This window comes from Carassius auratus, chromosome 1, assembly GCF_003368295.1.
Source record: "Carassius auratus strain Wakin chromosome 1, ASM336829v1, whole genome shotgun sequence".
In the NCBI taxonomy this organism is placed as follows: domain Eukaryota; kingdom Metazoa; phylum Chordata; class Actinopteri; order Cypriniformes; family Cyprinidae; genus Carassius; species Carassius auratus.
The window spans coordinates 30,503,472-30,529,400 of NC_039243.1; the positions used below are offsets into that span (position 1 = coordinate 30,503,472).

The 25,929-nt window shown below is 36.0% G+C and overlaps 6 protein-coding genes across 9 annotated transcripts; 2 read left to right on the forward strand and 4 right to left on the reverse strand.

The window, feature by feature from the left end:
* The first annotated feature begins 477 nt into the window (after positions 1–477).
* Positions 478–2,480, forward strand: LOC113108414 (ADP/ATP translocase 1). The gene is given in 4 exon segments (XM_074559930.1): positions 478–490; positions 1,715–2,050; positions 2,053–2,160; positions 2,163–2,480. Coding segments are annotated over 4 exon segments (543 nt in total). The 3' UTR covers positions 2,249–2,480.
* Positions 2,481–2,872: 392 nt separating this feature from the next.
* On the reverse strand, positions 2,873–8,001 carry cfap97 (cilia and flagella associated protein 97). 3 transcript variants are annotated; one of them, XM_026269463.1, is made up of 5 exons: positions 7,784–8,001; positions 5,568–6,504; positions 5,207–5,496; positions 3,872–4,019; positions 2,873–3,451 (listed from the first exon to the last, which is right to left on the reverse strand). In XM_026269463.1, exons 2-5 carry the CDS (start codon positions 6,460–6,462, stop codon positions 3,360–3,362), a joined length of 1,425 nt encoding a protein of 474 aa, XP_026125248.1. In that variant the 5' UTR covers positions 6,463–6,504; positions 7,784–8,001; the 3' UTR covers positions 2,873–3,359. The 3 variants fall into 3 exon arrangements, with proteins under 3 accessions (XP_026125248.1, XP_026125228.1, XP_026125238.1); XM_026269443.1 differs by having other exon boundaries at positions 2,873–3,454; XM_026269453.1 differs by having other exon boundaries at positions 2,873–3,454; positions 7,852–8,000.
* A 1,213-nt stretch (positions 8,002–9,214) lies between these two features.
* Positions 9,215–12,210, forward strand: ankrd37 (ankyrin repeat domain 37). Its single transcript, XM_026269486.1, has 4 exons — positions 9,215–9,366; positions 9,570–9,722; positions 9,867–9,958; positions 11,184–12,210. The coding sequence occupies exons 1-4, from the start codon at positions 9,343–9,345 to the stop codon at positions 11,401–11,403; spliced, it is 489 nt and encodes a 162-aa protein (XP_026125271.1). The 5' UTR covers positions 9,215–9,342; the 3' UTR covers positions 11,404–12,210.
* Positions 11,931–17,311, reverse strand: ufsp2 (ufm1-specific peptidase 2). The gene is made up of 12 exons (XM_026269474.1): positions 17,162–17,311; positions 16,534–16,612; positions 16,245–16,428; positions 16,072–16,132; positions 15,830–15,984; positions 15,447–15,639; positions 14,645–14,791; positions 14,016–14,180; positions 13,782–13,906; positions 13,158–13,234; positions 12,765–12,889; positions 11,931–12,384 (listed from the first exon to the last, which is right to left on the reverse strand). The coding sequence occupies exons 1-12, from the start codon at positions 17,162–17,164 to the stop codon at positions 12,298–12,300; spliced, it is 1,401 nt and encodes a 466-aa protein (XP_026125259.1). The 5' UTR covers positions 17,165–17,311; the 3' UTR covers positions 11,931–12,297.
* A 411-nt stretch (positions 17,312–17,722) lies between these two features.
* ccdc110 (coiled-coil domain containing 110) lies at positions 17,723–19,793 on the reverse strand. Of its 2 annotated transcripts, none has more exons than XM_026249852.1 (3): positions 19,452–19,793; positions 17,950–18,997; positions 17,723–17,865 (listed from the first exon to the last, which is right to left on the reverse strand). In XM_026249852.1, exons 2-3 carry the CDS (start codon positions 18,870–18,872, stop codon positions 17,832–17,834), a joined length of 957 nt encoding a protein of 318 aa, XP_026105637.1. In that variant the 5' UTR covers positions 18,873–18,997; positions 19,452–19,793; the 3' UTR covers positions 17,723–17,831. The 2 variants fall into 2 exon arrangements, with proteins under 2 accessions (XP_026105637.1, XP_026105202.1); XM_026249417.1 differs by having other exon boundaries at positions 17,723–17,868.
* Positions 19,794–20,224: 431 nt separating this feature from the next.
* pdlim3a (PDZ and LIM domain 3a) lies at positions 20,225–24,893 on the reverse strand. The gene is made up of 7 exons (XM_026269501.1): positions 24,630–24,893; positions 22,537–22,688; positions 22,250–22,334; positions 21,976–22,163; positions 21,668–21,801; positions 20,892–21,003; positions 20,225–20,644 (listed from the first exon to the last, which is right to left on the reverse strand). The coding sequence occupies exons 1-7, from the start codon at positions 24,720–24,722 to the stop codon at positions 20,476–20,478; spliced, it is 933 nt and encodes a 310-aa protein (XP_026125286.1). The 5' UTR covers positions 24,723–24,893; the 3' UTR covers positions 20,225–20,475.
* Positions 24,894–25,929: the final 1,036 nt, after the last annotated feature.

Below are 25,929 nucleotides of genomic sequence, written 5' to 3' on the forward strand. Positions count from 1 at the left end.
AGAATTATAATTATTATAGAATTATTTTCTAACACAACACGTTCATTGTTGATTGAAATGTTTCTTGAGCGGCACACTAGAATTAGAATGATTTCTGAAGGCTCATGTGATACTGAACACTGGAGTAATGATGCTGACAATTCAACTTTGCATTTGCCATTTTAATTATTGTTAATAAGCATTGGATCTATTTTCTATTTTATAACATAAAACCCAACTAATTATTCTGATATTTTATTATCAATGTAATGATATTCATCTACTAAGTGTTCAAATATTGATTCAAATATACTACTTTTTGGGCTACTGTAGCTGCAGTGTGTTTTTAGCACAGTAATCATAAACGTATCATTAGTGAAGTAATGTGTGGCCCAGTGCTGGACTATGTTCTATGAGAGACTCTATTGTGACCCATATCAAACACAAATCACAAATTACAGTACTTAATATTCTACACCCAGTAGGTTATTTACTCGAATGAGGGAGCAAGGTAAACAGCAAAATATTTTTTTCATGAAACTATTACAATGCAAAAGTTTTGTGAATCATAAACCTATACATGTTCCTGCAGTATACTGCTCCTTTAAATGCATTATAAGCATTTATACAATAATTATCTGAGGCTGAGCAAGAAGACACTCTGGTTTTACTGACCACTAGACAATTCATTCCCTTGATGAGACAGCGCCCTCGTGTGGACTAACACGTGAAAGACTTAACAATCATAGTAACATGACAATCGTATTACTAACGTTGGTTTAAAGGTCATGAAACCCTAAAATAATATTTTGAGACGTTAACAGATATTGCACATGAAGTAATTTTTTTAAATGCCAAAATAAAATGAATTTTCCGTTAAAGGCTCTCTTAAACGTAGATAGACCGTGATAGTAAATTTTATTTAGACTAAGGAATCTTTTTTTGAATTATTTTTCCTTTCTGATGAGCTCGAGGTCTAGATAAAGTCTCGATGAAGGGTGTTAAATGGTAGGGAGCCATACTAAAGCCACCGTAAACATCTTGACTCTCCTGCAAGTCTTATAAGAGGAGATGACGTTACTGTTTACTGTTTTACAAAACATCAGCCAAGCGTTCGCGCCTGCAGGTCGCGCAGGTTGCACGAGCAAATCTTAAATGCTCGTGATGTTAGTACACGAGACCAAGAGTACGCGTTCAAGTTTTTTATTTTATATAAAGACAAGCTACGTTTAAATGTGAAGGCTCAGAATCCTAAACCAATCCGTAAAAGAATAAATAAAGAAATAAAATGCAAACTTCAGTCCTCAGAATCACAAATAACCGCTCATGACCCTCTCTGTTTGCGCTGTCCATGGTGCTACTTCATTAAGCGTTAGGCTACTGAAAAAGTGAAATTTCAGTAAGTATCTTTGATTATTGCTATTTGTCATTTAAAAAGTGCATTTCCTAAAACAATTCAGATGTGTGTGTGTATATATATATATATATATATATATATATATATATATATATATATATATATATATATATATATATATATATATATATATATACCCGAGTTCATAAAGGTCAGTCGTGTGTTAAGAAGTGTGTCGCCAAGTGCAGCTCTAAATTCTTTTGGGCTTCCCATACAAGTTGAACATGCAACACTGGCAGGTGAGCATACATGATATAAAATATCAGTCGATGATAGATCACAAAAATTCACATCTGGTGAGATCACAATGATATAAAGCTCACCATCTTCTACTTACCAATCCAAACTCTGCTGCCTCACAGGTCCAGCATGCCAGCAGACAGATCACAGTTGAGACACAGTACAAATGTATCATAGACTGTGTAGTGAGAATTCCCAAAAAGCAGGGATTCCTGTCCTTCAGGAGAGGCAACCTCGCCAACATCATCAGATACTTCCCCACACAAGCACTCAACTTTGCCTTCAAAGACAAGTACAAGAAGATCTTCCTTGGAGGAGTGGATAAGAATACCCAGTTCTGGTGATTCTTTGTCGGTAATCTGGCCTCTGGCGGTGCCGTCGGTGCCACCTCTCTGTGCTTTGTCTACCCTCTCGAGTTGCCAGAACAAGGCATGCTGCTGATATCGGCAAAGGCGCAGCAGAGAGAGAGTTCACTGGCCTTGGGAACTGCCTTGCCAAGATCTTTAAGTCTGATGGTATTAGGGGTCTGTCCAGGGCATTATTATTGACAGAGCCGCTTACTTTGGTATCTACGATACAGCCAAAGGTAAGCAACGAATCAGAAACGTCTGATGTAGATAAAAGAAATTGCTTGTCAAATACAACTCAATGACATTGCCTGACTCTATCACTCAGGTATGCTCCCAGACACCAAGAACATTGTCATCAGCTGGATGATCGCCCAGACTGTCACAGCTGTTGCCGGTATCATTTCCCTTTGACACCAATAGACGTCATATATTGATGCAGTCAAAGAAACCTGAGCTTCCATACCACCTCAGCAGTGCCACAAACTGATCACATCCATGCCACGCCGAATTGAGGCAGTAATTAAAGCAAAAGGAGTCCCTACCAAGTATTGAGTACATGTACAGTAAATGAACATACTTTCCAGAAGGCCAACAATTCACTAAAAATTAATTTTATTCATAAATTTATGAAGTATTCTAATTTGTTGAGATCGTGAATTGGTGGGTTTTTTGTTAAATGTGAGCCAAAAGCATCACAATTAAAAGAACCAAAGAACCACCTTTTCAAAAGCACTTCAGGAGTGACCAATGAATGACTGGCATTGTTAAATTCATTGTGACAGACGGGACGTGTGTCACTTCATATGAGCATGCCAGATATTCAAGTGTCACAACTGAGTCAATAAACAAATCACTTTTGATTTCCGAATAATGTAACAACACTGAATACAATAACTAATAAAGCATTTATTTCACATTAAATTTACAGACACGATAACAGCAAAAGTGGCTTTAAAATTACATACACAGCTTAAATATATATATATAAAGTCTTCTTGTTGTCTGTCACATATAGGCACTAGTTTACTTTTGAATGTCTCAGAAAATGGAATGTCACACTTCATGGTCCTCCCGAACAGTGTTGACTGAATTCATTTAGTCTCCTAACACATCAAAACATGTATATAAGCCACACACTGTCAAATAATTAATTTCAGCAAACATTTAGCTGTGTAGATTTTCTGACAAATATTTAAATTTATATCAATCCACATCTGGACAAATTACCATGAGCTCAAGCAGTTTGAACTTTTGCAACATTCACCCAGAATGTTTGGTGTTGTGACCTACAGTCATCTTCTCTACTTACAGTAAGAGCAGAACATGTACGTGAAAGTGTCAGAGGTGGAGAAAGAGAAGGAAAGGATTTAGGATCATGACCATGCAGGACGTGGTATTGTTCTACTGAGCTTAGCCGTTTCCGGTCTAGATTTATTAGGACTACTTCCAGGTCTTGAAGTCCTCCCTGCTGTCATGGAAAGACAAGAGCTGTGTTAATTGTACTGTTAATATGAGATTTAACAATATACAAAATTAAATGCATGTAATGCAGTTAAAGTTCTTAAAGAAGTAGCTCAATATTTCTTCTCAGAGGAGAAAAATGAATGCAAAGAGAATTCACTATATTATATATTTTATGCACTACAGAATGCATATTATTTATATAATGCATATATATAAATATATATATATATATATATATATATATATATATATATATATATATATATATATATATATATATTAATCGTCAATAGTGCAAGTAATTTGTTTATTATTCCTGATCTCTGAAACATACAGTTGAATATGGAATAATGCAATAGGATGACATACAGATGACTGTACATAAAGTGCTTCAATTTGTGTGTCTTGTGTAAGCATGTACCAGATGTTTTGCTGGACTTGAGTTTGACTGGTGGAAGAGCTGTAACAGGTGTTCCCAGGTATCGGCAATGCCGCTGGTAATCAGCTAGCTGTTCATCTCGGGTCAAGCCAGGAGTGGGTTTCACAGATTCTAGACGCTTCAGGAATGCCTGCAAGCATACAGCACATATTTACACATACAATGAATTCTTTGCAATGCCCAAAACAATGACCCCTCTGCCATACTCAATATTTTACAGGCAACAAATCAAATTTGCTTAATTATAACGATAATTATTAACATGCTTAGCATGCTGACATAGAATTCCTTTCATTATTTAGCTTGGACAAAAAAAAACTTAATATGGATTAAAATAATTGTTGAAAAAATAACTAAAGGCATCAAACAATGACTAACATCATGAATATGGTATTTACACTGTGTATTAAATAAATAATTAAAACTAATTCTGAGACAAAAAAAAAGAAAAAAAGAACAATAACAATCGGATAAATTGTACTTTTTTGTATTCATTTAAATATTATTATTTCCACTAAGATTTTTATATCATCACAAATTTAACCAACCAAATCAAATGAAATTCATTATTAATGAAAGCTGCTTTAATTAATAAATATTTACAATTAACTATAATGTTTTTTTCATTACATAATTTACAGAAAATGTGTTTGTCACAGAATTGCCACATTGGTCTTAAGGCTTAATAAAACATATTTGACATCTATAAACACAAATTAACTTGCTTCAAAAAGGATAACCAAGAGACAAAGCCACAGTGAGCCATTGAGAATAAAAATAACCAGAGCAGACTTTCACGTTTTTGAAAGTCTTTTATGCTCACCAAGGTTTATTTGATAAAAATACAGCAAATGGTGAAATATTATTACCATTTAAAACAACTTTTCTATTTTAAAATGTCACATCCTTCAGGCTAATTTGCTGATTTTGTGGTCAAGAAACATTTCTTATTCATGTCGAAAACAGTTGTGCTACTTGTTTTGTGGAAACTTGATAAAAAAAATTTTTCAGCAATCTATGATGACTAGAAAATTTAAAAGTAAAATGTTTTTGTAAAATATAATTTTGCAAATGTAATTTCTGAGTGTATTCTGGCTAAGCATAGGTATTAATTTCTTAAAATAAGCATCTTTTGAATGGTAGTTTACATGATTCAAACTCACCATCTCTTGCTTGATACAGGCTGACAAATAAAGTTTCTCTCTTATAATAGGAGTTGCATGTTAGAAAAACTAAAAAAATAGGCAATAGCTCCCTCTAGTGAAAGGAGAGAGAATTTTTTTGTTACATGAAATAAATAAAAGACTTGACTCTGACCAGGTTTTCCTTCTGAATTCGCTCTTGCTCTCGTTGTCTGTTGAGGGCACTGTGGTAAAGCCGTATGGGTGGTGCACTACTCCTGCGACTGCTGGTTTTGGAGCAGGCAGAGCTGCCACTTCGTGAACGTGCCGATGAACGGGACAGTTCGCGTAATAGCCGCTGGTTCTCCCGGTCGATCTCCTGTACCTCTTCATTTGTGAAAGAATAGTTCTTACGTCTGCTGCCAACACTGGAAGGGCTGGAGACCACGAGTACTCGGTCTAACTGTTTCTCTACTTTTAAGAAACCTGCAAAGGGAGAGAAAGAGATTCAGCGAAAAAAATATATATTTATTTATATCTCAGTCCATTGCACCAACCTGGTCCATCCTCTCCTTCAGAACTTATAGAGCCCTGACCGTCCGAAACATCATTCGCAACCCCCCTCTCAGAAACACTGGGCTGTTGTTGAACATCTGCTGCAGGTTCAGAGGGCAGAACCACATCAAGGGACTGGGAAGGACTAATATTTGGTGTCGAGAGAGGGGTAACATCAGTGACCGTGTCTTCAGATTCTGCCGTTTCATTTTGTCGCTCTTTCTGGTGAGCTGAACCCACCCGCTGATGTTTTACAGGTGATATCTGAGAGCTTCTCTCTTCACTACTGTGGGAGGACTCAGGATCAGATGATGATGAACGGCTACGGCTCAGCTTGTGGAATTTTCCTGCAGATTTTTTAGGCGATCCATGGGACAATCCCTTATGTTTTGTTGATCGTGTCACTGGCGATCTCAAATCCTCCTCACTTTCATCGTCACTACGATGGTATCCATCATCTTCATCATCATCATCATCATCACTGTTAACATTATCAATGGTTTTCCTGAGTTTAAAATCTTCCTCAGATGAGTATGAATGCACACTTGATCCTTCATCTGATTGACTGCCGTTCATAGTCTCTGAGGTTTTGGCAACTGGGAGTGATGAAGAGCCTTTGAAAAAGCCATCATATTCTGTCTCTTCTCTTTGCCTTCTCCTGCCCTGGTTTGAATCATCCTCCAATCTGGGTTTATCTTCCAGGTTCCTTTTACTTTGAGCTAAACTTCCTAACTGATCCATTGAAACATGGGTGTCTTTTGCGGTTCTCTCATCTTGTCTTTCTGAGACTTTCTGTTTATTGAGCTGCCCATCTTCAGAGCCAAGTCCATGAGCTTCACCATCACTGTCAAAGAAAGAGTGGTCAACTTCTCCCTCTAGCTCTTTGGGGCTGTACATGTCTGCAGTGCGTCTTTCAAATGTGTCCTCATTCAGTGGAATCTGAACGGAAAAAGGAGAAGAATTGGAAAAATTAATTTTCTGAACAAGTTCTGTTTTCTAAAGCAGTGGTTCTCAACTAGGGGGCTGAGGCATGTATGATAGCTTAAAAGTATTTTTTAAAAGACAATACAAATCACTTCTTCTTATCTTAACTCACCTCAGCAACAACCATTCCTAATGCCCAAGGGGGTGGGGGGAGGGGGTATAATATATATATTATGGAATATAATTATTATTAAATTATTATTTTTTTAATTTACTTAAAAATTGTGTGAATTTTATTTTAAAAGTGTTATTACGCTTAATTCTTGTCCAGTAAACCACAAAAACTTGGTCGCTTAATTGCTATCTTTCCTGTGGCTGTTATGGGCGAAACGCTGGGAAAGAAAGTTTGATTGAATGGGTGAATAAACCTCAGATCTACAAAAAGTGTCGATTTACAAACACATAAGGCCCTATGAAAATTATTCTCGAGACTAATAATTTTTTAACGATTGCTAAAATAATAATTCTTACAAAACCAACTGTTTTTTTTTTCTTTTTTCAATTTATTGATTCAAGTAAATCATTACACAGGCATAATAAATGTTTATATAATGATAAAAATATTAATCGTTATTATTAGTTTCACATATAGCCAAACATAACATAGTAAGTTATTCATTCAGTCTAAAATAAAAAAATAAATAAATAAATAAAAGTACACCTAACATTAAGGGACTGATAACCAATTGAGAATAAATAAAACCAATTATCAGTGCATCCCTGTTGTTTCCCGGCATTAAAAAAAAAAAAAAAACAATACAATGAAGATCCTGAGTTACAATGAAAAGTTCAATGAACACTTACAGAGATAAAGTGTTGGTGTACCTGAGGCCTGCTTCATAAAACAAGTTTACCAAATAAACCAGGTTTACTTCAGTTAGTCTGACTTATTGTCCGTTAATTTGGTTCAAAATAAGCCAGACTTACTGAAATAAGCCTGGCTTAAAACTTGTTTTGTGAAACAGGCCCCTGAACATGCTCATGATACACACATGGGACTTGTTTCCATGACAAAAACTTTAACAAGCTGCTTAGCAATCCATCCTTCCACAGAGATACAACAACTAGCAAGCTAGCAAGACTAGCAAACTCTGCTACGTTTAATATGCATATTTAAATGCAGTAGAGATTAGACAATAAATGTAACGTTTCATACGCAAAACTCAAGCACGCCAACGCAAACTCATTCAGCTCACGTATGTTATGTTAGTTAGTTAGCACTAGCACTGCCTACCTTTAGACATTCACACCAAAAACATGCGGGACCGCGATACTGTCAGACTAAATCTCCAGCTGACGTACTTCATTTTATTTCGCTGATTATCTCCAAATACTGTTCAGTAAGATAAAGGCTGAAGATACGAGTCAAAACAGGCTTTTTCAGCTGTCCAGCATCCTGCACAGAGAGGTGTGTGGGCTCGTTAGATACTGTAACCACCAGGTGACGTCATTTCCTCAAATAGTTTGGCGCGCAAAAAAAAAAAAAAAAAGAGAAGAGAGCTGCTGTATATATTTCTCTTCGGGTCTTTGGGTCATTATTTGCCTGGCCAGATATATTGCAATGATGCAATTAAGATAATTTAAAAATGAATGTAGATTATATTTATGGTTGCTTGTTATTTTTTATTTTTTATTTTTTATTATTGCAAGACAAAAAGAAAACAATACAAAACAGCACTGCACTGAGAAACAAAATCAAAGGATTTAAAAAAAACGACAATCAATCAGTAAGAAAAATATTTTCATAAGCCGTAATAAACCTGTTATTCTTATTGCTATCAATGGGGTTTCAAGATTTAATAAAGAGCTGTTTTTAATCGTTGTCTTTCCTGTTGCTGTTATGGGCGAAACTCTGGGGGGGGGGGGGGGGGGGGGAGCGTGATGTGTGAATAAAGCGTGACCTCAGTTCTACAAAGTGTCAGTTAATTTGTCTAGGCATAACGCATCTACACTGATGATCCAATTCAACCATTTTAATAAGCAAACATGACTTTAGTTAAACAATTCAAGCATCTCTAACGGTTTGAGCTGCATTGTTACAATCTGTTTCAAAATGATTTATCAAGCTGATAAACAAGCATGGCTTTTGTCTGTTATATTATATCGCAGTACGTGACAAGTGTGCATGTTGCTGCTGCCAGCTAAAGGTTGGCTTTCTGCTAGATTGTGTGCGTGCAGCTTAGTCCTTAAAAGCCTGTTTCATGTTTGCTTGGCACAAGTGGCATGAGATCCATCATCCACATGCAAGGACGGACTTGCAAGTTCAACATCCTCTGCTATTAAAATAATTGCATAAAATCTTGTCCATGACCAAGTAAAGGACGATGCAGAACTGTGCCACAGTGGTTATCCCTGAGTCCCTGACCAACCCATTTCAACTTCAAATTACCAATTTATTTATTTTTTCTTCTCAAAAAAGACTTATTTTCAGTCTTTTCGGAAGACCGTAATGTAAATAATTTCTTATGTCAAATTCACATATTAAAGCAGAGTAGCTCAGAGTAAAAGTGTGAATTGACGCAAAAGTGCGTACGTGTGGAACTGCACAGCTTGTTTCGCAAGCTGAAAGATAGATGCAGAGTCACGTGACAACGCTTTCCCATTCTTGATTCTGATTGGTCTGTGTCATAGAACAACGTGGCCTTGTGCTGCTTTTTCGTTGTAATTTCACGTGGATCTGTGTGCGCTTGTTTGATTGCAGAACACTTCAGATCAACAGCGGACTGGACTGTGTCACGCTCAGTCAAATTTTTATACGGCATTATTTTTAGTGGCATTATCCAGACATCAGCTATGTTTCTGCTTGAGACAGAGTCGGTAAGTCAATTTATTTCATTGAAACTATTATGTGTATGAAAATTCAAAATCATGTTTAACCAAGTAACAACAAAAAGTGTTTCAATCATTTAAAAACAAAAGCCATAGCCCTAATATTTGTCCAAAGGCGCTTTAAAACTTGTTTTAAAAAACAATGTATTTAAGTTGAAATGTTGTTTGTGTTTCATTGTGTGTCCATTCAGCTGGACTGCATGAGTAGTCTGTTTGAAAGCGGGTTCGCGGTGAATGGAGGTCTGAATGGTCCCGGACAGTCTCCAGCGCATCTCGCGGCGTGCGGAGGTCAGGCCTTCTGCTTGCTTTGGCTGCTGCAGACCGGTGCTGATGCAAACCAGCAGGTACAAAGTCTCTTAAAGCTTTACCTCCGTTAAGCAATAGATACTTGAGTTTCTATTGAAATTGATTACATTCCTGTCAGTTAATGCGTTTTCCCAGGCCTTATGCATTTTTTTTTACGTTTTGTGTGTGTGATTTTTCTTAAGGATTCGAGTGGAGAGACACCCATGCATAAAGCAGCCAGAGCGGGCAGTTTGGAGTGCATCAGTGTGCTGATGGCAAGTGACGCACATTTCGAGTAAGTGGCTGGTTTGATAGTTCCTGTTTCAAGCTTTTGTTTGACAGAGAGAAACTTCTAAATACATGTACTTATTTTCTGCAGTACATTTAATGTCTCTATATAATTTTATAACATATTGGTTGGAAATCATATTTTTCATAACTTTTAGTAAGTGTAACATTTTAACTTCTCTTTTTCTTGAGAATATTGTTTTCAGTGGCTACACTTTAATATATATTTTTCTCATGTTCTCAATATCATTTTCTGGCATTCCAACATTTTTTTATTACTATTATTATTACTATTGGTGTCACTTAAATAGTCCAAACGAGACCAAATATTAGCAAAGGATCTTATGAATTCAGCAAAGTTGGTTTGTCTCACTTTACAACTTTTAATCTTATTAAAATAATAATATTAATACAATAAATATTATGTGATATTTTATTAACAGTTAAGATAGTAAAATTTGCCAAATCAAAAGACACAGAAATGTAAAATTTTCTATGAAGATTTTCTATGTAAAATATTTATTTTATATACACACTACCATTCACGTTTGGGGTTGTTAAGATTTCTAATGCTCACCAAGGCTGCATTTATTTTATCAAAAATACAATAAGAACAATAATATTGTGAAATATTCTTACAATTTAAATTAAGCGATTCTGTTAATATATTATAAAATGTCATTTATTCAGGTGATGGTAAAGCTGAATTACTCCAGCCTCCAGAAATGATTATCACCATCATCAGTCTTTAAAACAGCTGTGCTGCTTAAAACATGATATCTTGTTAGATTCTTTAATGAATAGAAAGAATCATTCAAAAACATAAGAAAAAAAATCGATATATATTTTTAATAGTCTAAAAGTCTTTACTGTCACTTTTGATCAATTTAATCTGTCTTTGCTGAATAAAAGCATTAAATTATTTCCACAAAAAAAAAATGTATAAAATTAAAAATGGCTGACCACAAACTTTTGAATGATGGTGCATTGTAGAAGAAAAAAAACTAACTCCCATACTGAAAAAGTCGAAATTATGCTATATGTTAATTTTATTACCATTGTTGAAATAATTAAGCAACAAGCATTCATTTTCAAATGTTCAAAAGAGCTCAAACTTAACAGGAATGTCTGATTGTTTACCTGTTAAAGCAAACCTCATCAATTATAGTCATGACTATAATCATTTTATGAATATGAACACTTCTCCAATTAACTATTCCTTTTCCATTTAGCATTTGCAACAACGCTGGACAGACTGCTGAAGATATTGCACGGTCTTGTGGGTTTGATGAGTGCGGGAGGTTTCTGAACATGCATCGCAGAACACTGGACTTGAAGAGCGCTTCATTATCATCCCTCTCTGAACGGCACACGCTGAGCAGGACTCTCGCAGGACAGAAGAGAGGAGCAGACTCCAGTGCTCAAGATGGGAAGAAAGCACGGGACTGGTGATGAATGGTCTCATAAAGAGAGAGAATTTAAATTTAAAATAACTGTTTAACCATTACTGGAGTGAATGGTAAACAGATGTATCAGTGTGCCATTCAAAGACTGAATTACCGGTGGACATTTGGTATTGAGCCTATACTGTAGCCTCAACAGATTTAAGTATGAGAGGAAAGACTTGACACTGGTACAGTAGCACTGCTCCGAGCTCAATGTGCTCAGGACATGATACCTGCCAACAAGAGCAGATGAGAATCAAGGAAAAGGCTGACAATTTTCTCAAAAGGGCGAGACTTCTGGAGGAAAAAGTGAGAAAAATTTAACTTGGATCACATGTGTATTGTAAACCAGTCATATAAAGGCCTTAATTTCACTGAAATGTTTTATGACAAAGTTTAAAACAAAATTTATGACAGCGTGGAAATGAGCAGAACAGAAAACAGTTGACTTCCTGCAAGGCTTGGCTAATAAAGACACTCTGAGAAAAGTCAGAGACTTTGCAATAATCAATGAATAATGAAACATTTGCTGTTTGAGGAAGATGTTCAGCTGCGGTTTCTTTTTATTAATTTGCAGGAAGCCTCATCTGACGTAGATGTACAAAGATATCTTGTGAATATGATGTATGATGAACTTGGGCAGTCTTGAGGATATGATGTCATTAATATCATCCATTTGAAGCCGGACTAAGAATCATGCAAGATGTTGCTGAAATCAGCGTAACCTTTAGCGTGACTCAAAGTGGATGTTAAAATAGGCAAAGGCATTTTAAAACATTGTAAGGACAGCGAGTAATAAATCACTTTTCTGTGACATGTGGGTTTGCACTTATTGAAACTTCCAGTGAATCCATGAATTCAGATGACAAATAAAAGTGAGTAAGTGTCATGCACTCATGACTCAAATGGTCTTGGGTCTCTGGGGAAGGCAGAGGTTGTAATATGCATTTTGATCCCAGAACTCTGGCCCCTTCCATCCACACCAGCCCTGAAGAAAATACACACACACACACATCATTAACAAATGACCTGCTTAAAACACTGAGCTATTGATTCACCAATGCTGTCCTGAATAATACAGTAATGTGGAGAGCAATAGAAATATGACATTAGAGAAACTTTAGGTGCAGCAAAATCTTTTTTATTTTTTTATTTTGGCCGTTCGGGCACAATGTAACAACTATTAACTGAACTGAAGTGTAAATGCACTTCAAATCTAATGTGTCTGGGTATAATGGAATATCATGAAAGATTATTATTATTGGTGTTATTAAAGTAGCGTGCTATCATTAAGGCAATAGAATTTTATAGTATTTTTATATTAAAATGAAAAGGTCTGACTAGGAGTAGTGACCTTGTCAAATGTACCTTGTCAGTGACGGTCTGCAGGTCTTCTCCACCAGTATAGTGAGGGTCTAAGATAAGAAAGCGTATTTGTCCAGAGTTCTCACTCCACGCTACGCCTAGAATAGTGTGCGCAAGAACTCCCCCACCTGGTGAAAAAATGTGCTTTATTTTTCAATTGCTGTTTACATACAAAAATATCAAAACAAAAAAAATAATTTGTTTTTGTTTTTTACATTCTTTTAGGAAAAAAAAAATAGAAGAGTTGGAAAAGAACAGCAAAGCCCAACATTTGAATGATATTGTATACTTCAAGTGTGCTGGATTAGATGTTCATTATAATATCATGTTTTGAAGGGGAAACCTTGCTACTATCCAAGAAGTTGAAGAGAGGCACTAAAGACAATGTTAACTTACCAATCATGACAGGAGTTCCTTCAGTCTGAAAGTGGTTGGCCAGCTCTCTGCCCTTGGTGGCCAGCTCAGATCCCTGACTTTAACAGAAAGACAATCATTTTTAAAATTCAAACTATTCAGAAACTTGTAAATCTATTTCATCATAATCTTGCATCGGCTTTAGTTAAGCTTAAAGCTGGAATACACTACTGGACCTTTGCCCCGATATTCAGTCTTGAGGAGCCAATGAAGCAGTCAGAGCTGACAGATTTCAAAAATGTTATTATTTCTCAAACGTTTTAGCTTTCAGACTATGATCTTCGTCCGCATGTCTGATTTTGAGCCGAATTTAGATATTTACATATTGTTGTGACTGGTATTGTGTGATCCTTAGTTTAGTCGCGTTTTTTTTCCTGCAATCATTTCCAAATTATGCAAGTGTATGATGCCCATTTTTAAAAAAAAAATTCAGATCTTAAAAGTTATGAGTAGAGTATTCCAAGCTTTAACCAAAATGCATGGTCACTTGTGTGGAGTGGTATACAGAAGAAAAGAATGTGTCCAGTTTTTCAAAACACTCTAATATGAGTGGTCTGAAAAATACTCATCAATACACACACACACGCACACACACACTTTGTCTACCTGACAAACATGATCTTTGAGGTGACCCCCAGCAGCTGGTTAAGGACAGCCTGAACTTCGATGGAGCCAATCCACTGACGTGAACCCACAAAACGTGGCTCTTTATCCCCAACATCCACAAGAGCCTGAAAAAGCACCAAATGTATGGTTGTAACAAGGGTTGTTCCTCTTAAATACATAGAACAAGACCGCATAAATTGAAACACCATCCCATAAAAACAGAATTTGATTTACCTGCTGGATCTGTTTGTGTGTGGGCACAGCCGTCTCCACATATCCTTGCTGCTGAAACCAAGAGCAAATAGTCTGAAGGGAACGATATGCACATCCCCAGCCATTATCATCCACGTGATCCTGCATGTAGTGATGATAACTGTACACACCCTGCACCAGATACAGCTACAGAGAGAAACACAAGACAAAGACAAGATAGTTCATGGTTCAAATGTCATTTTGGCATCAAGAGATTTTTCACTTTAAAAAGTTCTCATGACATATTCAGCCACTTTTAAATGGGGTAGTTTACAGGTAAATGAAGAGGTTACCATCACTTTACTTACCACCCAAGCCATTTTCTTTAATATTTGTCATCAATTATGTCAATCAGATAGGTTTAAAGTCTCAATTTTGTAATTAAAAAGCTACATTTTTAGTACAAGGGAAGATTTGATTGTTTCTAACACAGAACTTTCATATGACTTCAGAACACTTGGAATATAATTTTAATAAGATGTATGAAACATTTATGTATGCACACTATAAAAAAAAAAAAAGCTAGCATGCTTGGAAAGATAACATTATTTTCATATGTTGGTGAATTATTCATATCGTTACACTTTAATATTACTTTATTCCAGTCTCACCTTAGCATCCTCAATGTTGGGTGGGTTCAGGTGTATGTGGGGATTGCGGAGGTAACCGTCTTTATAAGCTGCATCAGGGAAATGAAAGGCATTGGCACGTCTCAGGTATGGCCTGTCACATGGTAATTCAAACTTCCTGTGCAGATCCTACACACATAGGAAGTTGACTTGGTTTAGGGACCACACATGTGGATCAGTAATAATCAGCAGTTCATAGGATTGAGACATTGTGCTTCCTCTGATGAAAATGTGTGTGTACTGTGCACACTACTGTTCAAAAGTCTGGGGTCGGTATATTTAAATCATGTTTAATTGTTTGAAAAGACCAGTCCAGGTGTTTTATGCTCACTCAAAAATACAGCAAAACAGTAATAATGTGAAATATATTTACAACTGTTTCCTATTTTAATATGTTATAAAATGCAGTTTATTCCTGTGAAAACAAAGCTGAATCTTCAGCATCATTCCTCCAGTCTTAACAATTGTAAAGAAAATCTAATATGCTGATCTGCTGCTCAATAAACATTTCTGATTATTATGAATGTAAAAAGACAGTTGTGCTGTTTAATATTTTTATAAAGACTGTAATAAATTTTTTCAGGACTGAAATTTTTTCAACATTTATATTATATATATATATATATATATATATATATATATATATATATATACACATATATACATACACACACACACACACAGACACAGACACAAGGAGACATTAAAACAAATATATATATATTTTTTTCTATTATTCTTACTGACTCTAAACCTTACTACATCTGTTCTGTTCATATCTTACCTCTCTGACGGCCTGTAGCTGGCTATCTGGCACTCCTGCAGGGTAAACTACAGTAATGAGTCCAGAAGGTTCAGGCAGTTGAAAGTGAAATGGCTGTGGCACCAGGAAAGATGAGCCCTTTCTGTACTGTAGCACCACCTCTTCCATGTCTGCCAACTGCTTATTTAATGCCTCCACCAGCCCTTTACACACACTGATCAAATCACACACACACACACACACACACACACACACACACACACACACACACACACACACACACACACACACAATGATTGTGCTGAACTTCGCAACCCTGATCTTGACATTCAGTTCATAGCAATAAGAACACTTCCTTATAAAGATTTTAAGACAACCTAAATCACCCCCCAAAAAGCACTCACGTTGCCAATCTCTCATCAGTGGTCACAGACAGAGCACAGTCTAAAGGCAGTGGCATCTTCACACAATGCTGCTGTGTGCTCACTCGGATGAGACTAGGAGCTTCATTCCCGGCAGGTTCTGTGACCTCAAACAACAGCTTCATATTCACTACAGTCTACATAAAGATGGAAAGACAGCAGAGAGTTACTGTTAGAGTGACTGTTAACAGTTACCACCTTTCAATCTAGTCAAAGAGTCTCACAGGTCCAGATTTCTTCTTATCTTTCTTTTTTGATGACTTCTTGCTCCCACCATCATCTGAACTGTGAACAGCAACAAGAAAGAGACACACTTTGTTAACATTCAGACTACGCACGCTACATAATACTTTACATACACGAACATTAAAGATATGAAAGAATTAACAGTACTTACTCTATACACTGCAAAATGTCTCCACATGCTGATGCTTCTGTCAAGCTTTCCACACTTGACTGGAACCCAGTGTTAGGCCATATTAACACTGGACTGTTACATACAGTGAAAACTGTATTTTTTGATGATACTTTGGATCGGAGATCCTGGAAACTTTTTGATATGGTGCATTTACTTTGTGCGCCTGACAAAAGGAAACCGATATATTACTTTTCTCATAACCAGTGTATATGTAAATGTTTTTTTCATAAAATAAAAGTAAAATATCCAAGTATAATTTGAGCGTTACCATTTGGATTGTCAAGCTGGCAAGCAAACTCCAATATTCCTTTTAATCGAAATATAAAGTCGCACTCTTCTGAATAAACCTGAGGAAATCAAAACACGCAACATTAACTGCTTAAGACAGAAATAACTGAGTGTATGGATCTTACCGTTCATTAATTCTCTCTGAAACATATGTTGACAAAAGGCTAACGTAGCACATAGCTCATCAACATTAACATGGTTTTATGAAAGAAAGCGGTTTGTTTTCTACAAGTTTGTTTCAAAATAACTTAATTACCATTTTTATTAATAATTTTATTAACAATTGTGAATCCATGACAATAATATTTAAAATGTATTTAAAGAATATTATTAATATTAATATCATTTTACTACAATTTAGAATAACAAAAAACTATTTATAATATAATATAAAGTCGCACTCTTCTGAATAAACCTGAGGAAATCAAAACACGCAACATTAACTGCTTAAGACAGAAATAACTGAGTGTATGGATCTTGCCGTTCATTCTCTCTGAAACATATGTTGACAAAAGGCTAACGTAGCACATAGCTCATCAACATTAAAATGGTTTTATGAAAGAAAGCGGTTTGTTTTCTACAAGTTTGTTTCAAAATAACTTAATTACCATTTTTATTCCCTCGACCAATGATGAAAATCAGCTGCTGTCACCAGGAGGCTGACATATTTGATGACGTATCATAACACGTCCGCGTCTTCCTCGCATAGTTGATTTCGTGTCACAGGGAAAATACAGTCTCTTACTGCCCCCTGCTGACCTGACTGTGACTGCGCAATGTGGAAGTGATCCAATGACAAAAATATACTGAACGACTTTCTGTAATATTGCTTGAGAATGTTTATTTAGTTGTTAACAGTAAAACAGTAAAATGTTAACAGTAAAAATGAAACAATAGTTGTGTGAGAGAGGATGAATGGCTAAAACAATTGTGAATCCATGACAATAATATTTAAAATGTATTTAAAGAATATTATTAATATTAATATCATTTTACTACAATTTAGAATAACAAAAAACTATTTATAATTTATAACTATTTATAAATTACTATTTACTGGCTATATTGTTAAGATAATATATATATATATATATATATATATATATATATATATATATATATATATATATATATATATATATATATATATATATATATATATATGTGTGTGTGTGTGTGTGTGTGTGTGTGTTTGTGTGTGTGTGCATAATAGCTGTCTCAGTAACATTCCCAGATATTTGTCCAAGGTATTTTCTATTTCTCCTTGGTTGTATGTCTTCAAATTGAACCTTTATCTGCCACGTTATGTCTCCTGCTATTAGTAACAAAACAATAAAAAATAAAGCCAACTTGCAAATAGTTAACATAATCAAAATATTGATCAAACTAGTCTTACTTATAGGATGCTGAGGTGGTGGACTGTGCTGTGCTGTGGTGGGGTTTCCCGAGAGCGGCAGCTTTGTTGTTTCCTTTCAGCTGCAGTGAGATGCTGTTAGTAAGGCTGATATATTCCTGATGGAGTCTCTTTACTTCCTGACGCAGTAGATTCCTCTCAGTCTCTACAGTGAGCAGGCAACATTCTGCTTCATCCAGCTGCTCCTCAACTCTCTCTGCTCTACTTTCAGCATCTTTTATGACCTGACTGCTGTGGTCCAGTCTCTCTCTTAGAGTCTGGTTTTCCTGTTGAAGCTGCGTTATCTTCCTCGCTTCGACTATTTCTGAATCCCGTTTCATTCTTTGAGATTCCCTGACTGGTTCGGTTAAGTTCTTTCCCTGGTCTTGGAGAACAACGAGTGTTTCTCTTAGTTGCTGCTTCTCCCGGTGTTCACTGCACGAGACGGTCTCCAGATCTTCAGACTGAAGTCCGTTCTGCTTTAAGACCTCTGTAATTCTTTGCCTCATTTGCTGGTTTTTAATGAGAAGTTGTTTGTTCGTTGTGTCCAGGTCTTTGTTGATGTTTTTAAACTCTTTAAACCTCTCCACAAATCTCTGCCGCTCTGATTTGCATTCTCTGGAATATTTCTCCATCTTTTTAAGCTTCTTTTTAACCTCTAGGTTTTCCTTCTCTAATTGTGTGCACTTTACTAAATAGGCCTCAAATGGACACTTCCGGGTTTGTTTAGCACAGCCTGCTTCATGTTTTATGCCTTTATTTTCTTTCTTCCTTTCCTCCTCGAGACACGCTGTCTCTTTAAGGTTTGTGGTGGCTTGGGACTTGCTGTCTGAAACATGGTCTCCTCCTCTTTCTCTTGTTTGCATGGCAGGGCTGGAATTTAAGCCACATGGTAAACTATTGCCTGAAAATCTAGACTTCTCCATGATGTCCGTGGCACTGAGAGTTCTGCGGTGTGTGTGTTTTATCAGTTCTGTGTAAAGCTATTCGACTTCTCCTTCACCCTGTTGACTGATGCCTGTTATGAATTAATTCCTTTTATGTGGGATTCCTGAAAAAAGAATATCTCAAATGTTTTTACAGTATCAACCCAATGCAATTAATTGCATTTATATTTGAACTAATTTTATTTCTTGCTTTTAACCAGAAACAATAAATATAACTTTATCATTAACTGTGTCTCTAAACCAACCAACACAACGTGAAAAAGTAACGTTAAAATTAATTCAAGCTCCGTTCATACCAACAATACCAATAACTAGCCTACATATAACTATAACCATATCATTATTATAACCAGGATTTTATTCAATATTTAGACATGAAAAGGAGTATAATATTAATTAAGCATTTATTTACAATTCACCATATTTTATAGCCAACCGTAACAATGATTGCAAGTTCCCTTTAAGCACTTTATATTTTGTCATTTTCGTCTCAGTAGGATATCTAGATATCTCTTTGTGGGTGAAAAAGTACATTTCCGCGAAGAGGGGAATACTTACTGATAATTTGTTTATACTTCTTGCTTCGATTCATATTTACATTAGTTTGATGAGTGTATCTATGGTAACCAGTCTCTCTCGCGCGTTCCGCGTCACTATTGGACGTCGCCGCGTGAGTTAAAGTTTAAAAGTTAACGTTTTTTTTTTTTTTTTTTTTTTTTTTTTTTCAGGTCCCCTTGTTCCTGTTCAATAATCGGTCGCATGCACTGATCTAGATCAGTGGTCGCATGTCTAATTTATTTATCGTAAATAAATGGTTTCTGATGGGAATATTGACAATCGATCGTTTATGGTTTAATTTATCGAATATGTAAATTGTAAGGTTAAATGTAAAACTTTTTTTTTTTTGTTATAACATTTTTTAAACGTGAACTGTGTAGAAAACCGTATAATTAAAATTAATGTAAATCTCACTTGTGTTCATGTTTTTATCTTATGTAAAAAGTATACAAAATATATTATTTGTTGATATTTATGAATATGATACATAGCTATAATTGGCTAGGTCATGGCAGGACACTAAATCACTCCAGGTGGCAGTAATACTGCAAAGCAGACTTTTCTTTACCACCAGAGACAGTTACCACTGACCACAGAAGAAGAACAAAAAGGAATTTTGAATTGAAATAAATAAATGAGTGACACATTTTTAATCCATGAATTCTTATTATGACCTGCAAGCACATCAAAAATTATGGCAATGATGTAAGGACACATTATATTGTCAGGAAAATGCTCCCCTTGTCTCGTTCAAACACTCCTGATAAGAAATATTATGATTATCCAAAAACAAAATCTTTATTCATACAAACTTATTTCAGTCAACACACCCTATTCCTACAAAGTAAGTGCAAAACAGCGCACATGACAATACACTATCCATAGATGTATCTCTCAGTATTTGGCTGACATGTTTGTGCATGAATTGTGGTAAAACCTTTGTGTCTGTGCTTATAACAAGATGTGCACTGAGTAGTTGAGCTTCCCTTGGTGCCCTCATGCATTCAAAAGAACAACGAGAAGGTCAAAGGTCGGGACTTTCAGGAGGTTTTGCCCGGGCATGAGCATGGGTTTCACAGTATAGCTCATCATCTATGAAGTAGTATCCTTTCTGCTTTAGATTTTCCTCACATTCGGTGCACACAAAACAGTCTGGATGCCGAAACTTATCCTGAACCTTCACAACCGTCCCACTGAGAAAACAGCCAAAGAGCCAAAACAGCCAAACACGGAGCCAAAGAGACAGAGCCATAGAAAAAGAGACGGAGATAGAAATGTTAACTGAGATTGGGATCTTACTCAGCCAAAATGTGTAGAATTTTAATATGTATATTTGGTTTCTCATATTTGACAGAATGTTTTGGGCTTTATGTATTACTGAGAATAAAAATGTAAATAAATGTTTTGACAATGAGCAATGACTCAAGTGGCCTGACTTACACTATGCCGTTACCACACTTATCACACATCGGTAGCTTGTGCAAGTTCCCCGCCGGAGCAGATGGCTTGGTCGTGGGTGCATAGACTTTCCTCGTCACTAATGGATGTGTACCTGTCAATCAAAAAGATCTGAATCCCAGTACCAGTCACGTTCACATTACAGTATGTAAATCTTAATGATTCTAACTCAATCGCAGATTTCAAAAGTGCTGTTTATATGTACCCTAAACATTGTGCATTACATCTATTCAGAAAACATCAATAAACTTATGTGAGCATAGTTGCCATTTTTCTCTTCATGAAATATCTTTTGCAAATATTCCAAGACTAATTTTGTAATATTTAATAGCTAATTTTATCGTACAATATGTAATCGTAGAACTGTGGATTGTATTATACAATATTGATGCTTGTTTCATCTAATATTTAGTATAGTAACTTGTTTACTGCAAATAAAACATGTTCAAAGTTCAAACAAAAAGTATATTTTACAAAAAAATACTATTTCAGTTGTTAAAAACGCCACATTTAATTCAATGTGTTTAATTCAGTGTGTTGAACTTGCAATTTCTTTGTAATTGTTTTTTACATTTATAAATATAAAAATCATAAATTTACTAGCAATTTATGAGTAAAAACTGTTTCAAAATCTTACACCATTTTTTTCTGTGTGTGTGTGTGTGTGTGTGTGTGTTGCATAATACCTATTAAATATTGTGCAATCTCTTTGGTTTTTGTGTCTCTTCTTCTGTTGGTGCAGTGTGTGCATGTCATACCCTCACTGTTGATAAAGCTCTGTAGGGCTTTAAAGGATCCCGACTGTCTTGGTTCATGGGGCTCGTCTTCATCCTCATTTCTCTGCAGCATTTGATATACATCTGACTCCTCTATGTTGCTAAGCTTCCTGGGACTACACACACTTAATTTCAATGTAGTCTCCTTCCCAGAATCAAACTAGATGTTATATTTCAATACATAATGATAACTTAGCATTTTTTTCCTGATCAGCTCAGTGCTACTAACAACTACTAGCATTTCCAAAAAAAAAGTTACAAGACTGATAAGTTCAGGTTTGAACATTCACCTTTCTGGTTTGTTAGGGATGAGGCCCTTCAGCTGTCCTTGTAAGGCGTCTGAAATATTGCCTGAAGAGTAAAGGCCGATAGGGGAGTTGTAGGTTGGGCTCACCACCTGACGTGTTTCATCGATGTTAGCGGCGGCCACAAAGGGTGAAGCCCTTCGATTATGGCCTGTTCCTATTGGTGTGTACTCCTGTCAGGCAAAACTATATGCATTATAGATCACATCAAACCACACGATACAGAGAGAGATCATAAATAAAATATGAAGACACATACTTGTCGCTCTGCCTCTAGGTTCATTTTAAATGGATGGCTTTTGTTGTGCACAGTGACATTTGGTGACCACAACTTAGTCTCTGGTCTGCAAAACAGTGATATGATGACATTTTAATTATTTCTTGTTTTTTTTCTTATTTGGTCTGAATATATTTATTTGAATACATTCAAAAACCCCAAATCTTAAAAAAAGCTAATGCACATCAGCTACCCCTTTGTGTGGTGCAGAGTGCAAGCTCATGTGATGTTGTCCAGATAGTTAAGTGGATCTAAAGGTGACCTCTGACCTCTCAACAGTAAGTCTGAGCTGATGGGTGGCATCCCTGATTAGAGTCTGGGCCTCTGAGTGCATCATGTTTTCTGCAGAAACTCCATCTATCGCAAAGATGATGTCTCCAGGAGAGAGGTTGACTCTGGCAGCTTTACTTCCTGGTGATATCTGAAAACGCAAAATGGTAGACAACATCAGCAGGAGCTGAAAGTGTAAGCAAATTGCTATGTGTGTGTGTGTCTGAATGTGTATGTGTATATGTAAGTCCTTGTCATCATTGGTATGTGCACCCTTGTAAACTACTCTCCACAGTAAACATGCTGGGGAAATAACAGTCTCCAGAGAAGCTCTGCAGTCCTGCTGTTTTCAGTTCTCACAATGAAGCGCTGCAGATGAATTATATGAAACTGCACATGCACTGCATTATCTGACTTGCATTACATGAGCAGAATGGCATGTATAACTGCATAATAACCCAATGTAAAGGTGCATCCATCATATTAGTCATATATAAAAAGGCATTTTGGGTGCAGTGGGGTTTGTCTGTGGAGCTGCATTGGTTTGGCATTGGATCAGGTCCTGACTCCTAAATGAGCTCTTTATCACAAGCAGAAAGACGGATCAAGAACTCAATATGTTCCTCGTAGTCTTATCCATTCATCCCAGATGTAGCAGCTTTATCTTTTAATTTAATATACAAATGCGCCAGTGCTTTTATACTTCAAATGCTCAGAACCCAAATATAACCCACTATATACAACAGACCAGAACAGACTAAATCAAGATGATTTTCAAAATTTTTCAAAAAGGTCTGTTTTCTAGTTAAATATCTCAACAATATCAGTTTACTTGAGAAGTACAACTCCATAATATATCAAGCATGGTTTCATGATAAATTGACGAGTGGTTTCTAGAAATGACTGTCTCTCTCTTGCTAGAAAGTTCCACGGTCTATTGTCATTTCTGAGGCCAACAAATCTCACAAATCTCTTACATTTTGAGTACAGTTCAACAACCTGCTGTGGGTAAACAGGCCTGGTTTCCAAACATACTTTGATTAATAAAGTCCAGATTACAGTCCTAGCTGTAAGTGAAAACAACTCCCAAGGTCTAGAGACAGAGGACAGGACGGTGTTTGACCAAAAATGGCTGTGCAGTGTTGAGATTAAGTAACAGTGTCATGCTGAACCGCAGAGTGAGCAGAAACTGTTCCAAGTGTGAAATCTCATGAAACCAAAGTAGAAATCCAAAACTAGAGCTGCACAGAGAACAAAAGCATAAAACCTTTGCGCAAACAGATCAGCACAATAACTTCAGTGTGTATTTCAACACTGGAGGTTTGATCATGTGATAGGTTGTAACCTTTTAAATGTTATTTAAACAATAAAAAATTTTAACAGTATTATTGTCTGAAGATTCCGTTTTCATGTGAATTGAAAGAATATTGTAAGATATTGTATAATTTTCTTCAGTGGAACACAAAAGCCTCAGGCTCATTTTGGATAAGAGTAGCCAGGACGTTCCTCAAAAATTCACCTTTTGAGTTTGAGTTTCGTGGAAGGCAGAAATCATGGTTTGGGATGACATAATGACTGTCTATCTATCCATCCATCCATCCATCCATCCATCCATCCATCCATCTATCCATCTTTCTTTCTCTCTCTTTTGGACTCTCTCTGACATTTAGACGTAGAATCCACAAATCCACCGCCACAGCAGGTGTGAGGATCCACAAGTTAGTTCCAGTGAATGATTCATCATCAGTTTTAGCTACACACATAAATAGAGCATGATGATAGCCATTGTTCTCCTCCATGAAACATTCTCTTTATAAGGGATGACATACTGCAATCCTCAATTCATGCCAGATTTGGTTGTTTACGGTTTCATTATAAAACTGATTTATTTTCCTTTACTCACCCTGCGTGTGTTTTATGTACTCTATTAATTCTTTGTCAATATTGCCATGCATTATGAAGTGTCCTTTTCTAATTGAGCTTAATTTTTTTATGCTTTTTAAAAAAAATATTATTATTATTTAAAGGTGTTTTTTTATGTTAATGTAGACATGTCTATACAATAATACAATATATTATATTATATACCCACTTTGGCGATGGTAAGGGGTTGGCTGAAGTCCCGTCCTCCAATAAGTCGAAAGCCCCACGGCGCGGGTCCATCCAGCACAACAGTGAACGGCATATCCACAGCAGGTGTGTGTGTGTGTGTGTGTTTCGAGTGTGATGGAGAAATATAACTCTAAATCCTTTAGAGGAGATTGAAGACCACTCCTCCAGAGTGCTTGCTTTATCTCTTGCTTTATACTGTAGCTTTCTCTCTCACTTTTTTTCTTTTTCATAATGCTCTTCCCTCTCTATCTTTCTGTTCATCATGGTTTCTATCTCAACTCCCTCTCCTTCACTCCACTAAGATCTCATTTTGCTTGCTTCATTTCTGTGCCACTTTCTCTCCAATTACATCTTAATCTGTTTTATCACATAACTAATCTTAACCACCTCAATCTGATATCAGAACAAACGTGTAACTATGCCCAACCTTGTTTACACATTCATTTTTAGAACCAAGAGAATTTTCCAGTTTAAAAGGAAGAGTTTGCACAAACAATGGAAATGGCCATAATGTTCAAGCTGCTCTTTTCAATATGAAAAAAGTTAAAGATAAAAATAAATATTAATAATAATTGTCATTCCACCTTTTGAAACCTAATAAACTTCTTTCAGTGATGCATTTTTGTTTTTTTAAGTTTCTCTGTATTGTCTAAAAATAACAATTGATTTGCTCTTTTTTTAATTTTATCATTTTTTTTCCAACGGAATATGCATCCAAAAGTGCAATAAATAAAAAAATAAAATAAAAATAAAAAAGTGAGACAGATTTAAGTTACATAAGGAAATAGTTACTTTTTTTATCGTGATCTGGGCTTGCATAGAAAAGCTTCCATATAACTTACTTGTTATATAATTTGTTTAGAATGTGTAAAAGGAAATTGTACACATTTTGAACAATAGAAGGTTGGTGCACTATTGGACCAGTCACACATTTGTAGTTCGATAAAACCATTTTCTCAAACTAAGTGGTTCACTTGGTGGCTTTTTAAGATATGCAATCTGAACAACAACAACACACAAAAATGTGACTATATCAAAGAAATTAAGTGATCATAAAAAGCTGTTTTAGATGCAAAAATGCCATTTTTGTCCAGCCTCTGAAGCTCGAACATCAGAATGAGTGATCTTTGATTAGAATGACAGAAACATACAGCCACCAGAAATGGAGGCAGGACTCTGTAGCCTGCTCTGGTCCTCATGGCTGCTTGTATGGGTCTGGAGAGAGGCCTCACTGCTTCTGCCCTTATTTGGTGAGTGAACGAAGTGAAGGCTTGTGAAGT